Source organism: Trachemys scripta, chromosome 21 (assembly GCF_013100865.1).
Source record: "Trachemys scripta elegans isolate TJP31775 chromosome 21, CAS_Tse_1.0, whole genome shotgun sequence".
Taxonomy (NCBI): Eukaryota; Metazoa; Chordata; order Testudines; family Emydidae; genus Trachemys; species Trachemys scripta.
Window position 1 is genome coordinate 18,369,738 of NC_048318.1, and position 13,920 is coordinate 18,383,657.

General features: G+C 50.9%; 1 protein-coding gene across 4 annotated transcripts in view; it reads right to left on the reverse strand.

The window, feature by feature from the left end:
- Nucleotides 1-27: 27 nt before the first annotated feature.
- Nucleotides 28-13,920, reverse strand: part of TREH (trehalase) — a 19,711-nt gene continuing 5,818 nt past the window's right edge. For 2 of the 4 annotated variants that reach the window (XM_034754854.1, XM_034754855.1), the window contains 14 exons: nucleotides 11,235-11,335; nucleotides 10,768-10,915; nucleotides 10,012-10,099; nucleotides 9,728-9,828; nucleotides 9,235-9,327; nucleotides 8,765-8,881; nucleotides 7,517-7,639; nucleotides 6,604-6,653; nucleotides 5,616-5,816; nucleotides 4,770-4,987; nucleotides 4,036-4,147; nucleotides 3,241-3,353; nucleotides 2,655-2,708; nucleotides 31-1,753 (listed from right to left, as the gene is read on the reverse strand). In XM_034754854.1, coding sequence (XP_034610745.1) covers nucleotides 1,502-1,753; nucleotides 2,655-2,708; nucleotides 3,241-3,353; nucleotides 4,036-4,147; nucleotides 4,770-4,987; nucleotides 5,616-5,816; nucleotides 6,604-6,653; nucleotides 7,517-7,639; nucleotides 8,765-8,881; nucleotides 9,235-9,327; nucleotides 9,728-9,828; nucleotides 10,012-10,099; nucleotides 10,768-10,915; nucleotides 11,235-11,256 — 1,692 coding nt within the window. In that variant the 5' untranslated portion in view covers nucleotides 11,257-11,335 and the 3' untranslated portion in view covers nucleotides 31-1,501. Of the gene's footprint in view, nucleotides 2,420-2,654; nucleotides 2,709-3,240; nucleotides 3,354-4,035; nucleotides 4,148-4,769; nucleotides 4,988-5,615; nucleotides 5,817-6,603; nucleotides 6,654-7,516; nucleotides 7,640-8,764; nucleotides 8,882-9,234; nucleotides 9,328-9,727; nucleotides 9,829-10,011; nucleotides 10,100-10,767; nucleotides 10,916-11,234; nucleotides 11,336-13,920 lie in introns of all 4 variants that reach the window. The other 2 variants (XM_034754852.1, XM_034754853.1) reach the window with 2 other exon arrangements.

Consider the following 13,920-nt stretch of genomic DNA (forward strand, 5'->3'; position numbering starts at 1 on the left):
TTTCGGGGGGGGGGGGGAGGAGAGAGATGGTAAAAAAATTGGAAAAATCAACCCTGTAAAGCCATGATTTTGTTACAAAATCCTTATTTTTTCATATTGTAGCCATTCCTTGTGGAATAGTGGAATCGCTGTTGCGTTTCCCCTTCCGCCTGCACCAAATGCCCTGCGCTTTCTCTTAAACACAGTGTGGGTGATAAGAGTGATGGCACGTGCCTAGCTAGTGCCCAGGCATGGTGTAATTGCTTTCACGTGGAACAGAGAGGTGTTAAGCAAGGCTAGGACAGAGTCCTAGCCAAGAGGGTTTTTTTTTTTAATATATGTAACAGAACAGACTTTTTTATTCTTTGATGGAAACATATCAATGGGCTGAAAGGTACAAAGCGGAAGAGCTGCCAAAGACCATCCCACCGGTTCCAGTGCAAACTAGGCCTGAAGCTGTTGGATTAAGGAACTAAGCTCTCTCAATGCTGCCACTTTTTTAAAACTGGAGATTGTTGGGCATCACTATGACAACTGCATCACAGACTCATCTAGCGCATCCTACCAGCACCTGTGACCAGACCCCTGTTTGCTCCACTGTCTGCTTGACTTGTTTCCTTTTCTTGTGCCATTCTCACCAGTGCCAAGGCTGCTGCCGGTGCCAGGATGTGCACCATGACAGTCCTGCCAGATTTACTGCAGCTACCTGTAACAGTGAGGGGTCTGTCCATGTCAGACACCTCTCTGCTCTCCTGTGCCTTGACCACCTCAGAGTCTGGGCATCAGCACAGGCAAGGTGCCTGGTTGTAAGGTTCTGATGGTGTAAAGCTAGAAGTAACTGTGCCAGGTGTGCAAATGCTGTGGGATGAGGGGGAATATTTATGTCTGCCAGGGCTTGTGATCTCTCTCATGCACTAGGCACTAAGGTGTAGTCTAATGAAACCAATGGCTTGTTCTTCTGACACTGTGAGCTTTAAAAAGTGCCTCACCCAAAGGAGATGCCAGGAGGGCAGGGCAAGAAGAATGCAGAGCCTGGTTCTTAAATCTAGGTGCCTACAGTTAACTGTCTGCACATGCCTCATGGGGAGGCAGAGCCTAAATTCACATCTAAAAGCCAGATGGTATGAGGTGCTGAGCCCCCTCAGAGTCCCAGAGAGCTGAGGGTGCACAGCCCCTTGCAGCACTGGGCCCATGCTATCCAAGCCTGAAGCTGCTCAGCCTGTAGAAGTGGAAGCACTGGTGCTTTGAGTGGCTAAAAAATTGGGCCCCTTGACATCTTATGCCCCTTTAAAGTGGCTACCTATACCTACCCATATTAGCAAAATCCAGCTGAGAGCTAGGAATTTCCAGAGCCTTCCTCTAGGGCTTAGTGAAGAGTTAAGTTTCACAACGCTGAAAATCCCTTGAAAGAACAAGACTATTTAAATCCCACCTTGCTTTTATAACCTTGAAATCCTTATTTTCCAAATATCTTTTTTAACCCTAGGTATTTGAATTCCTACAAGTGCCACTGCTGTTAGGCCTAGCTCTCCTTTTGTCCAGTTTGTACCGCCTTCTGCCCATCTAGGCTGGGGACAGGTAGGAGCCAGTCCAGCCTCTCTCTTTTCAGTAGTTGTAGACAGACTGCAAACAATAAAGCCTTTTGAGTAACAGACTTGAAGTTGTTTCCACCGTCCCTGCTCTTGACCACAGCCAGCTGGGCCCTGAGCCAAAGGGTTCTCAGTAGGCACTGTGCTGGGAAGATGCCTGCCTTTGAATGTGCTCTGCTCTGCCCCTATGGAGTTTAGAATGGTGACAGCCTCAGTGGCTGTCCAGACAAAAGAAATAATTCAACAAACTCTACAAGTTTAACTATTTACACATTTCTCTGAATGAGGGGGACATGGAAGGGTGGCACAAAGGGAACTTTGTGAGAATGAAGGGATAAAGGATCTGGGGTGGGCAATGAGCTGAGACTAGGGGATGTGGGGCCTCAGCACAGACCTCCACAAGAATCAGGCCCCAGTAACCACCAAGGCAGGTATGACAGCAAAGACCAGTTTGATAAACATTAATGACACAGCAAAAGCATGAGAGAATCACAGGTAGGGGGCTCAGCAGGGCTGCAGGCACAGGGCTTTAGTCACAGCTATTGTTCACCTGTGGCTGCTTTGCTGTCCCAGCAGGTAGAGAAAGAGGTGGCTGCCCCAGATGAGTCCCCCACACACACTTCCCTAACTGGCTATAAGGCCAGGGTACTGTTCACTACCCATGGGCTTGTTTCCTCTGGCCCTGCTGCTTGGAGCCCAAACCACTTCCCCTATCATTTCAGGTTAAGGAGGAAGATGCAAGCAATAACAATCCAGGCCCTGAAGGGGGTGGAGGGGGAGCCAGAAGTCAGGCGGTCACCATAGAGATCCAAGAGTTGCAGGATTACACCATTGGTCCAGCCAAATCCCTCCTGGCAGGGGAGAATGCAGCATTAGCAAGGCACATGCTCCTGTTATCCAGGGCTGGAGCTTACAGATGGCTGCAGCAGGGAGACTGATTAACCCCAGCAGCCCAGCTATTTGAATGGAGGCAAAACAGGGCCCCTCCCGCCATGAGGAAAGCACATCCTCCATGCCTAGTGAGAGATTCTGCGAGCACACATCCCCACCCTATAGGCATTGAAGCATTTCAGTACATGCTCTTACCTGGACTTGGTACTCTCCTCCTGTCCCTGGCTTCCCATCTCCATCCACATTGTACTGAGGAGAAAGATGATTATTCAGAAAGCCCCATTAGAGTGGGAGCTAGAATGTTCCCACCTCACAGAGTCCAGGGAAAGAGGGGCAGGCACAGACTCCAGCTCTTGTGTGTTCACGAGCACAGGTGCTTAAGGCAGAGGAAGCTGTACACCAGGCAGGGGCAGAAAGCAGCACTGGAAGAGGAGGGTAGGGACAGAATGACAAAGACCTCCCAATAGGGGAGACCTGTGGCTGACAAGCCACAGCCACACCCATGCTCAAGTCCACTCAGGCTGAACTGAGTGAGATTGGATCTGGTGCCTCCACACCTGGGGCCCTGCTCTGAATACAGACTGACAACGGAAGAGTTAAAACAAGACGAGGGTCCTTTAGGGTAGCAGCCCAGTCTCTTTCCATGCAAGCACTAGGCACTCTGAGGTAATCACGACCTGCTGCCCAGGGTCACAGGGGAGAGTGTGTGCATGAATTCCACTTGAGAGCTCCTACCCACAGGGGCTGCAGCCTGCCTATCTGGGACCACCAATGGCTTTACCTTTTCGAACATGGCCTGGTACTTCTTATATAAGGCAAAGTTGGTTCTGACCCAGTTCTGCGCCAGGACAAAGGCAATTTCTTTGGCTCTCGAGGATCTGGACTTGGCCAAACCTGTGAACACAGATAAATGACTGAAGGTCAGGGACCCAGTCACAGGGGATGCTAGAGCTCCTGCAAACACTAGCCTGTCCATCCCTGCAAGAGATGACTCTAGAGCCCTCACTGGAGCTCAAGGCCTCCCCAGGAAGCCTGGCAGGGGCTTTGTACAATTCTTCCACCCCCTCCTCCAAAAGCAGGCTTCCACAGGTTGGGCCCAAACCCTGTGGGTTTTGCCTGAAGGCCACAGATCAAGGCCCTCAGGGTTTATGGACTTGAGCAGCTGTGAGGAGGGTTATTGGTGCCCCCTGGCTTTTCCACTGAGCAGTATCAGTAGTTGGATGGCCCACTGTAGCAGCAGTTCAAGAAAGGCCCAGGTGGGAGAGTCTCCCCCAAACCAAGATGGCACTGTGACACCTGGGCTCCCAGCAGAGCTCCCAGCCTGACCTGCAGCTGCTGCAGAGTCAGGAACCAAACCCACAGAAACAGGATCAATCCACAAGGCTACAAAGCAGCATCAGAGTGGAGGGCAGGGATTGAGAGGCATAATGCAATACCTAGAGATGGAGCACAGCTGGGACAAGGAAACAAGGGGCAGGTCCTAAAGCAATTTGGAGATCTGGTACCAAACACAGCAAATTTTCCAATGGGCATCCTGTCCTGCAAATTATGGATATGAGCACAGCAGCATCCTTACCTGCAATCACCATATGCTGCAGTGGAGGCCAGGCATTGGGCAGGTCCCACTGCTCCCCAGTCCTGGCAAGTGAGGTAGGGATCCCGTTCTTGTAGGACAGCACTGTGCTCCCCTGCAAACATAGACAGCATATTGAGTGGTGGCACTGGGCTCCCCAGTGAGTCACCATCCAGGAGACAGAAGGCCACAGAAGGGATCTAGGGAGACAGGACTTTGTTGGCTAACCTGATCAGCTACTTCTAGCCCAGCCCAGCTCCTGAGGTCCATCAATGGCTATTAGCCAGGATGGGCAGGAATAGCGTCCCTACCCTCTGTTTGCCAAAAGCCGGGATTGGGTGACAGGGCATGGATCACTTTGAGGCACCTGCCATTGGCCACTGTCAGAGGACAGGATACTGGGCTAGATGGACCTTTGGTCTGACCCAGTAGGGCCGTTCTTATGCTCTGGGATGGGAACAGGCATAGCCCAGTGTAGGAAACAGGCTCTAGGGGTCACTAGTGGGTTGTGCTAGAGGAGCAAGTACTGGGAATCTCCTGGCAAATACTTGGGATGGGGCCACATGAGAACTGGGCTCCAGCTCCACCTTGCTGTGCGCAGACAGCATGTGCCAGGCTCAGTAGGAAGGTATGTGGTACCCTCCACTGTCTGCAAGGAACACTCCCCACGTGATGGGCTAATGACGACTGATTGGTCTGTTGCGGTGAGGAATCTTACCCACATGAACCCAGCTCACCTCTAAGTACCGCACTGCCCTCTCAGCTGCAGCCTGGTCTGAGAAGCAGTCAGTCCACAGGGGTGCCAGGTTGGAGGGGTAGAAGGCTGGGTTTGGCTGCTTCTTCAGGAGGTTGAAGTCCAGCCAGACTCCAGCAGCCTCATTCCAGAAGACAGCTTGGACTGCCTCGAGCCTGTGCTCCAGAGCGGCCTGGAACTGGGCAGCCTTGCTGGTGTTTCCTTAGAGAGAGAGAGAGAGAGAGAGAGAGAGAGAGAATGGCTGATTACACTAGTGAGGGGCTTGCGGAGCATCCACAGATTAACTACAGCAGAACGCAGCCTCTCAGTCCCAGTGCACTCTGAACAGCATAGCCTGTGGCCTTTGCTCAGTATTAGAGGGGAGGAAGCTGAAACCCACTCCAGCTCATGCAGAGTCAGCTACAGTCTTCCAGCTCCTATTTGCTGCCACAGCCCCAGGATGGGGAAAAGGCAGGTGCCCTAGCTAAATCTGATCCCTACAATGCCCATCCCCTACACACCTGATGCCCTCCCTAGGCTCCCAGCACCTGAGAATTAAATAAACATAGAAATAAATGAAGTGAGCAGCAAAGTGGCTTTACCTGGGGCAGAGATGAGTTAAACGGCTTCCTGCTCCCACTTGCAGGAAGATGCCACTAGGCAGCACTGCTGTTTACACAAGCTGCTCTGTGGGCAGCAATGCTACAGGATGCTGGGCCCTTTCCCCACACAGGGGATGTTGCCCCAATAACAGCATCTTGTGTCCCTGTCTCGTGGAGGGGGGGGGGGGGGAAGAGATTCAACAGGCATCAGTATCTCCAAGGGAGGCACTTCCCGACAGGCTCTTTACCCAGTATCCTGTAGAATGAAGCCAGCAGGTGCTCTGTCTTGCACAGAAAGGCATTCAGATCCACTGGCACTACAGCCCTGGCTTTGGTATCCTTTAGTGTCGCAGGGAGCGGGGGAGACCAGGAGAGGAACCAGCGAGAGGAAAAGTCCCAGCCTGACTCGGCTGCTGATTTTAGCTCTGCCCAGAGCTCCTGCCTGGCATCTGCAAGACACACACAGACTGACACAGATACTACTCAATGTCCCCTGTGGCAGAAGATTTAGTACCTCTGCCCAGGGTGACCACTGGCAGGAAACAGCAGAGAAGGGATCTGGGGCTTGAACACAGGTTCTGACGGGATGTGTGTCAGTGCAGCTGGAACCAGGTCCCCAGACTGGGGCAATGAGGATAGAAGCCTCTGTTAGAGCATGGACCCTAGAGGCCAGAGCACTGACCCCCAAGCAGACAGACAGACATAAGGGCCATGCTGGTTCAGCTGGAGCATGGGTTAAGCTGCTTCTATCACACTTTCTAAGCTCCATCCCCAGGCTCCTTAGAAAGAAGGAACTGTTAGAGCACCAAGCCTGGGGAGCCCGAACAAATCCTGTCCTGCAGAACTGACACAATGTTCCCCTGGCTGAATCATGTAGGAGCCTGAACCCAGACAGTCCACGGAGAGTGAAACCATCTGGTGGGCATGATCCCACCACCCAGCTTCCCAGGAAGGACACCAGGATTCTGTGCAGAGAGCTCCAGAAGTGATCACAAGAAGCCATGGCCAAAAGGAGCCTAACCCCCAATGTCACCACATCTGTGCCATGGCCTCACCTCCCACAGATGCGTATTCCATATCCAAGCCCCATCCCAGCTCTCAGGAATCTCTCCCTGCCTCCCCCTGGCACATGGGTGCCCACATTTAGGTGCAGTCAGTGAAGAGCAGCACAGGCTGTTCTGTTCTAGTGGGCATTAGAGGGACAGCATCTGTCACAGGACAGAAATTTCTCTTTACCTTCATTTAAGTCACTTGCCAACTCCCAGTCTTTGCTGTAGGACTCTGGTCTGCAGGGGAGGGTAGACAGGGATTGGGAGGCAGAGAGATCACCAGGTCAGTCCAGTTCTTAGTCATTTCCTTGCCCTAAGCAGGCAAAGGCCGGGATGCCTGGCATGCAGAGACAGGTCTCACAGTGGCTGTGCACAGGGGAAGCCAGAAGCTGAGGTTGTGGGTGAAATCCTACTAGTGGTCCTACAAGGACCAGCTGCCAGGCACTGCAGTGTGATGACCCTGTCGGACATTGAGGGCAGCACGAATCCCATAAGGTACTGCTTCACCCTCAACCCACCTTCAGCAGTTCCAGATCTCAACCAGCAACCCAGCTGCTGGGCTGGAGAGTGCCTCGTCGAGCTGTCTGCCCAGTGGACCCTCAAGTCTCCAAGGGACACATTCCTCGGGGTAACAAGAGGCCATGATACCTTTGCCTGCAGCTGCAGGTCTTGCCTGTGCATGCTCTGGAACAGGCGCGGCTCTGTGCAGCAGCTTGTTTTCTGCAGAGGCTGGAGAAGAACAGCCCACTCTGCACTGGGATGTCAATGTCCTATCACAGGACAGGACTGGGAAGAGACAACACAACCATGTCCGTTGGCATCTGTCTCCATCACAGGGGACGGGGAATGGTCTGTGGAACACACTCAGTGCCACTGTAGAGCTTTGCTAATGACCTGCATGTGCAACAGCCCCCAAAAGACGGGGGCGGGAGGGAGGATTATCCCCCTCTGTTGCTGGGGAAACTGGGGCATGGGAGGGACGGGTGAGTCACTTGCCCAAAGCCACACAGTGAATAAGTGGCAGAGCTGGGAATAGAACCCAGGAGTCCTGACTCCCCCTCTAGTGTAACTCCATTAGATGGTGCTTGTTGGGATGGTACCTGGGCTCCCCGATCTGAACGTTGTAGTAGTTCAGAGTGTGATTCCTGTCCCCAACTGTGATGCTCACAGAGCGATTCCTCTGCCAGAACTCGTACTCTACCTCCAGCAGATGGATATTCTCCCTGGGAATCAGACCACAGGCATGGTCAGTGTCTCCTCATGGAGCAGTCTCTTTTCATGAGGAACAAATCACCCAGTCATGGGTCTGCCCAGGAATTGGGGCGACAGGAAGCCCAGTAGGGAATGAACCGCTCCAGGGAACTTCCCAGTGGGCGTTGCTCGGTGTAGACTTTGAAGGGCATACACAGCACAGACCATGACCTGCAGCAATGCTCCTGCTGCCTCCAACACATGCTGGCCAAGCAGAGTGCAGACCAGACTGGCCCTGGGACCAGTCAGTAGATGGCTCACGTGGCAATGCAGTACCAAATATTACAGCGATGGGCTCTTGCTGAGACTAGCCAGGCTCATTGGAGCCTGGGGTGTGCTTGGACATCTCAGAGGAGAAGAGGGCATATGCAGGGGCATGTGTGCACCCAGGGAGGGGGCTTTGCCTATTGGTAAAGGGGGGCGGGGGTAAGAGAGTCACAGACACCTGGAGTACGGAGCACCAGGCTCATGGTCACTCAGGTCCCATCCTGTCTGCACATCAGCCAGTGCCCACCCTCACTGCTATGTAAGATCCTCATTGGTGCCATAGGAGATGGGGGAGCTTTATTATCTTAAGTTACAGGGTGCCAATCCATGTCCTCTACAGCCATCCGAACCTGATCCTGAGGGAGAGCCCAAGGGATCAGCACCAGCGATGGGGGAAGAAGTAAGGAGAATCCACCCCTGCCCCCTGGGACATATGGGGTACTGGTGACTCAGACTCATAGACTTTAAGGTCAGAAGGTACCATTATGATCATCTAGTTTGACCTCCCGCATGATGCAGGCCACAAAGCCGTCCCAACCCTTTCCCTTGACTCTGCTGTTGAAGTCCCCAAATCCTGTGGTTTAGAGACTTCAAGTAGCAGAGAATCCTCCAGCTAGCGACCCCTGCCCCATGCTGCGGAGGAAGGCGAAAAACCTCCAGGGCCTCTGCCAATCTACCCTGGAGGAAAATTCCTTCCCGACCCCAAAGATGGCGATCAGTAGAACCCCGAGCATGTAGGCAAGACTCTCCAGCCAGACCCTCATTGGCCATTGATACTATTTACCAGTGATGGCACGCTGTTCATTTGACTAGCAGAACCTCATGCCCACCTGAGAAACTCTGTGTCATTGGCGTGGGCCAGGTAGGCATCCATCATCAGAGTGAGGAAAGGTGGCTGGCTCCGGCGCAGGTAATAGACTCGCCCTCCATTTGGGATGTGCCCATACCTGCCCATCAGGGGAGAGACCATGTGTTACACAGCCCCAGGGGAGGAGGAGGATGAAGGACCCTGCAGAAGCCTCCCCACTTCCCACACTGCACTCGGAGCAGGGCCCTGCAACTGTGAGGAGATGGCAAAAGTTGGAGGACAAGATGACATATGCTCTCATGACAACTGTCCCTGCCCAAGGATCCTCAAAGTGACACCCTCTCAGCAGAGGGCACTGCCAGAGCCACGGTTGTGTCACTTGGTCAGCTCCTCATGCTTGGACAGGGAAGGAGTGGCTTCAGAGTTGAGGGAAGAAGGTAGTGAGCCTCCAGCCAGCCTCCTCTCTCTACATGCCTTAGGGCAGGGTCTCACCTTTCCACCAGGTACAAGAAGTTCTGTATCATCCCCTTGGCTGTGGTTGCCATTTCAGAGAGGAGCAGCCCTTCGATCACCCAGTAGGAATCCCTGCAGCACAAAAGAAGCAGCTGCACTAGCGATACCAGATGCTCTGGGCTTGTGGCCCTGCATGAACCAAACTTAAGCTGCTCCATGCGGACACCCGATACTCTCCTGAGCATTGGGATTCAGGCCAGGGCTGAGGACAGTCTGTCTGCACCCACACCTTTCAGTCATGGCCGCACCTAGTGTGCGACAGGACAGCTTGTCACATCGTTTCAGCAAGTACAATTATTTGAAACAACCCCCATGTATGTTGGCCAGGAGAACAGTGCCAGTGACAGCCAGGCTCAGCAAAATTCACCAGCTCAACCGGCATGGGGCAGAGCCAGGGTTCCAGTTGTGGCTGCAGCTAAGTCAGTTCGAGGTGTAACCAGTACAAGGCTCTAACACACCAGCTGTTACTCACCAGTAGTAAAATTCAATGAACCTGCCACCGGGCACCATCAGAGGGTGCGGCACATAAATCTGAGAGTAAAACATCGGGCGAGTCCTAACGTCATCTTTGATCTGAAAGAGAGATGATCCAAGTTGGTCACCACTCCCCACAACCCTTTCCCACAATCCCCAGCTCCCTGAGCCAGTCGCCTCTCCTCCAGCCCCCACAACTAGCCTGGGCCGAATCGTCACCACACTCGCATTCTTTCCAAATACAGCACACAGAAGCAGGGTCACCCCCCCACATATCTCTACCTTTCTCCCTAGGGATTTCCACTTGGCATTCAGATCCGATGCCCATGCCTGGAGTTTCTGGTCAGAAATCTTGGCTAAAATCTGGGGGCTGGAAGATAAAGAAGGAAACGTATTCAAGAGAGGAGACAGCCACAACCAAGCCCCTAGTCACCACAGACAAGGGTTGCTTCCAGAAACTGCATGTGACATACACTGCCTGATATAGTGCAGCAATCTATGGGTCACAGCACCCTTCTTGGCTCCCACTCCCCGCAGTGCACAAGTCAGAATGTGGCTAAATTAGCAATTTAGCTCTAGAGACCCCAGCTTCAATCCTCAGTAGATGACAGATGGATTTGGAGGGATGATGGGTGTTAGCCTGAAAAACCAATCTCGTGTTCTAGTCCATTTCATCACAACTGGCAGCCTCTGCTCAAGCCAAGCCAAAGACTGAACTATCAGCAAGGTCTGCAGGTCAGGATGGAGGGGCATTGGCAGAGATGAAAAAGCAGGGAGGCTGTAGGTCAGGGCGAGGTACATTGGCAGCACTGTGAATGGGGAGCACTGATTACACCTTGCACTGATTACAGCTACCACATCCCCCAGGTACTAAAAACAAATTCATCACTTCCCAAGAAAGCTGTAGTCAGCCCCCATCTCCAGAGTGGGATAGAGCCCAGCACAGTGCAGTCTGGCTCCCTTACTTCCATCACCAGGGCTCAGGCTCATCATGCCGCACTCACGCTTGCAAAGGTCCCTTTGTGTTCTATTCTGTACCTGCTCGTCCAGTCCTGAGGTTCCCATTGCTCAAACTCCTGTCCAGGGTCACTGAAGGATGAGCTCACAAACTGTTGCAGCTGCTCTTTGGACAACATCCCCCCCGGAGTCACATTCACTAGCTGCTGAAACTTCTTCAGAACTAGTTCTGGGAAAAAGAAAACAGCCTTCACTGTCTACTGCCTTGGCTGAGGTTCTGCCGAATCTGCCAACAAGGGGACCATAAATGGTGAAGGCACAGTGACTACTTGGTGTAGTATGTACCAGGGCACAGTGCCACTATTCCCAATAATTCACCTGTACATTAGTACCAGAATTCTCAATTATCCTGCATGAGTGTGGTGAGATGGGCACAGGGCCCAGCTTGTACCAACAGGCGCGTGTGGGGTTAGACTGCAGGTGTCTGGCAGGAGGGAAAGGAGTAAATACAACAGTTCTGTGGCCCTAGCCATACTGTCATTGCTGACCTGGAGACTCCCGCAACGGCATGTCAACAAAGTGTTTGTCATCAGAGAAGAGCCTGGCCAGCTGGACCTGCTTCAGGAGGTCCCCAGTACAGTAAATCTGGCTAAGAAGAGAGAGAGAGAAAAAAAAAAGAGTGAAATTCAGACACAAGCAGGCATGTTCTAACCCATGCGGTCCAGGCAATTCCTCAGGAAGCAACCAGCTTATTTCTGCTAGATACAACCTGCTTCATTAACTGCAGAAGGATACAGGCTTGTTAGCATAGACAGCAACCCACACATGCTGGAGCCTTCAGGCAGGGGCCAGTCCACACACTTATCACACCAAGCTGTGTTCAACTGGGGGGGGGGGGAAGAGGAGGGAGAAGAAAAGAAAGGGGCAAGTAACCAGTTGCACAGTCAGCCAGCCAGCCAAGGCCTGTTAAATCCACTTATCTGTAGGAGTTTAAATGTGGTCCCTTAATTCTTTGGCATGGATGGTGCCTAAGAGACCATTTACACTGCACACTCAATTATGACTTGGTATTACCTGACAAACAGGACCAAAATATGTCAACTATTTACAGAACCACAGAACAGACCTGTAAAAGTGCCTGGCTAGAGCATGGCTCTGTGACATGCAAGGGCAGGCCATATGCACCAGTCAGGCACTATCCCAGCTGTGTTTGAAAGGACACTGCCTACTTGGAACCCTATCAATGTTAATTAGGGTTTAAAGTACTTCCATGTCCTGCCTTCAACTCCCTGACTCTCTGGGATTGTTCTATCACATTTTCCTGTTTGTTTTTTTAACCTATACAAACAGTACAGGAAGCTGAAAGACTCTGCACAGAGTAATCATACTGAAATGAGAGAGAAGATTATTATTATAGGTTGGGTTAAACTACTTTGAAACTGGTGAGTGTAAACATCATTCAAAATAAACCTAAGAAACAATAGGGGCCTCAAATTAAAACACAGACTCGTGTCACCATTCAATGTGGGTGGGGGGCTTTGCTGGGGATTGTTTGGTATAGTGGTGTGTTTCTCTTCCACACAGACACAAGAGAGACACAGAAGTAGTAGAAAGCCAGAGGCAGCCTGAACAACCACTGAGAGCATGACCCTAATGTGATGATCGGGCCTACAAATTTATTGTAATTGTGAGCTCAACAGTAAAAAGTATGTGAAAGTTCATAAAGTGTCACATTAACCTAGAACAAATGTTTATGGGAAAAGGTACAAAAGGGAGACTGACTGAACTAATCTAAACAAAAAGGCCTAATGATACAACTCCAGGATTGTGCTGAAGTCATGCTTGGTAAAAACCGAAAATGTAGAACCGGAAATTAATCAATCACAATTGGTGTGTTGGATATTAGCCCTACTAGTGAACAAATAATAAGGGGATAGGCTATTCCACCCATCACTCCATTTTTGGGTTCTTGTAGAAAGAATGGATGGGGCAGCCTTTCACAGCTGCCACCCCGACCACCTTTGTCCTAATCCTGGGGGATGTCTTGACCAGACCGGGCCAAAGAGAAGACTCTAGATGACATTACCACCCCTATCACTTCCAGTTGAATCCCAAACAATGCCTGAGATAAAATGGGCTCAGACTTTAACAGCAACAGCAGCTCTAGCCCATCTCAACTAACTGTCCTTTTGGGTAAATGAGAAGTTATTACCATCTTTGATACCATCTAAGAAACTGCCAAACAGGATTTTTCCTTCTAAAAACTTCCCAGCTAAAGGAAAAGGGAACAAGGAAATGTTGCTAAAATTAAAGCCTTACTTAATGTTGGGATTCCCGCCGAGACCTTTTCTACTATCCTTATCCAGAACACCTCGTCCAGTTCAAGGAGAACACTTTATCTAGCTCTTTGGAATCCAAAACCTCGGACTGAATCTGGACTCGTCACTAAGGTTTCTTTATTGGCAGTTCATAAAGCTATCCCTAAGGTGATCGGGCTCAGGTGTAGGGAGTGGGTTAGGGAGCATAACAACTCCAAAGTACGTAATTATAAATCAGATTATATACATATTCTAAAGCACACTGACACATGCGCATTACATTCTACATTGCATCACATACTTCATGGTTGTCTTACTAATTCTGTGACCCAATCCCTGTAGAGATCATGAGCTGTCTACGCACTATAAAGTGTGCTAGTAAGCAAAGCTGCAAGCTTATCACAGACCCCTCTTGCTACTATTTCTTTATCTACTAGCTATGTATTATTTACAAGGCCATTTGTGCATTCGTGCTTTGTCACTTGTTAACCTATTTCCTTACTTCTGTTTTCTTTCACTGGCCTAACCCCACCTGTGTGACCCCACTCCTCCATGTGTGCAAGGTCACAGCAGCGGGATCAGTGCGGTATGGTCTTCAAAACAGCATCCCCTGTCCAATACATAGGATTTTGTCTCAGTACCAAATGGGTGACAAACCTTAGAAAAGCAGGGTTGTCCTGTTTAAAACCAGATGAATGGCCTGTCTAAGCGAGCTCCTCACCCATCTCTTTTAAAACTCTTGGATGCAAGTTATTTGGACCTGATCATTTTAAAATGTCCAACTTTAGTAGCTTCTGTTTAACATCTTTCAGAGATACTAGTGGAATGAAAAACCATCACCACCATATTATGAGACTGTCCCTATACTATCTGTCCCCCCCCCCCCCATTAGAACAGAAATATTTAAACACCTCTT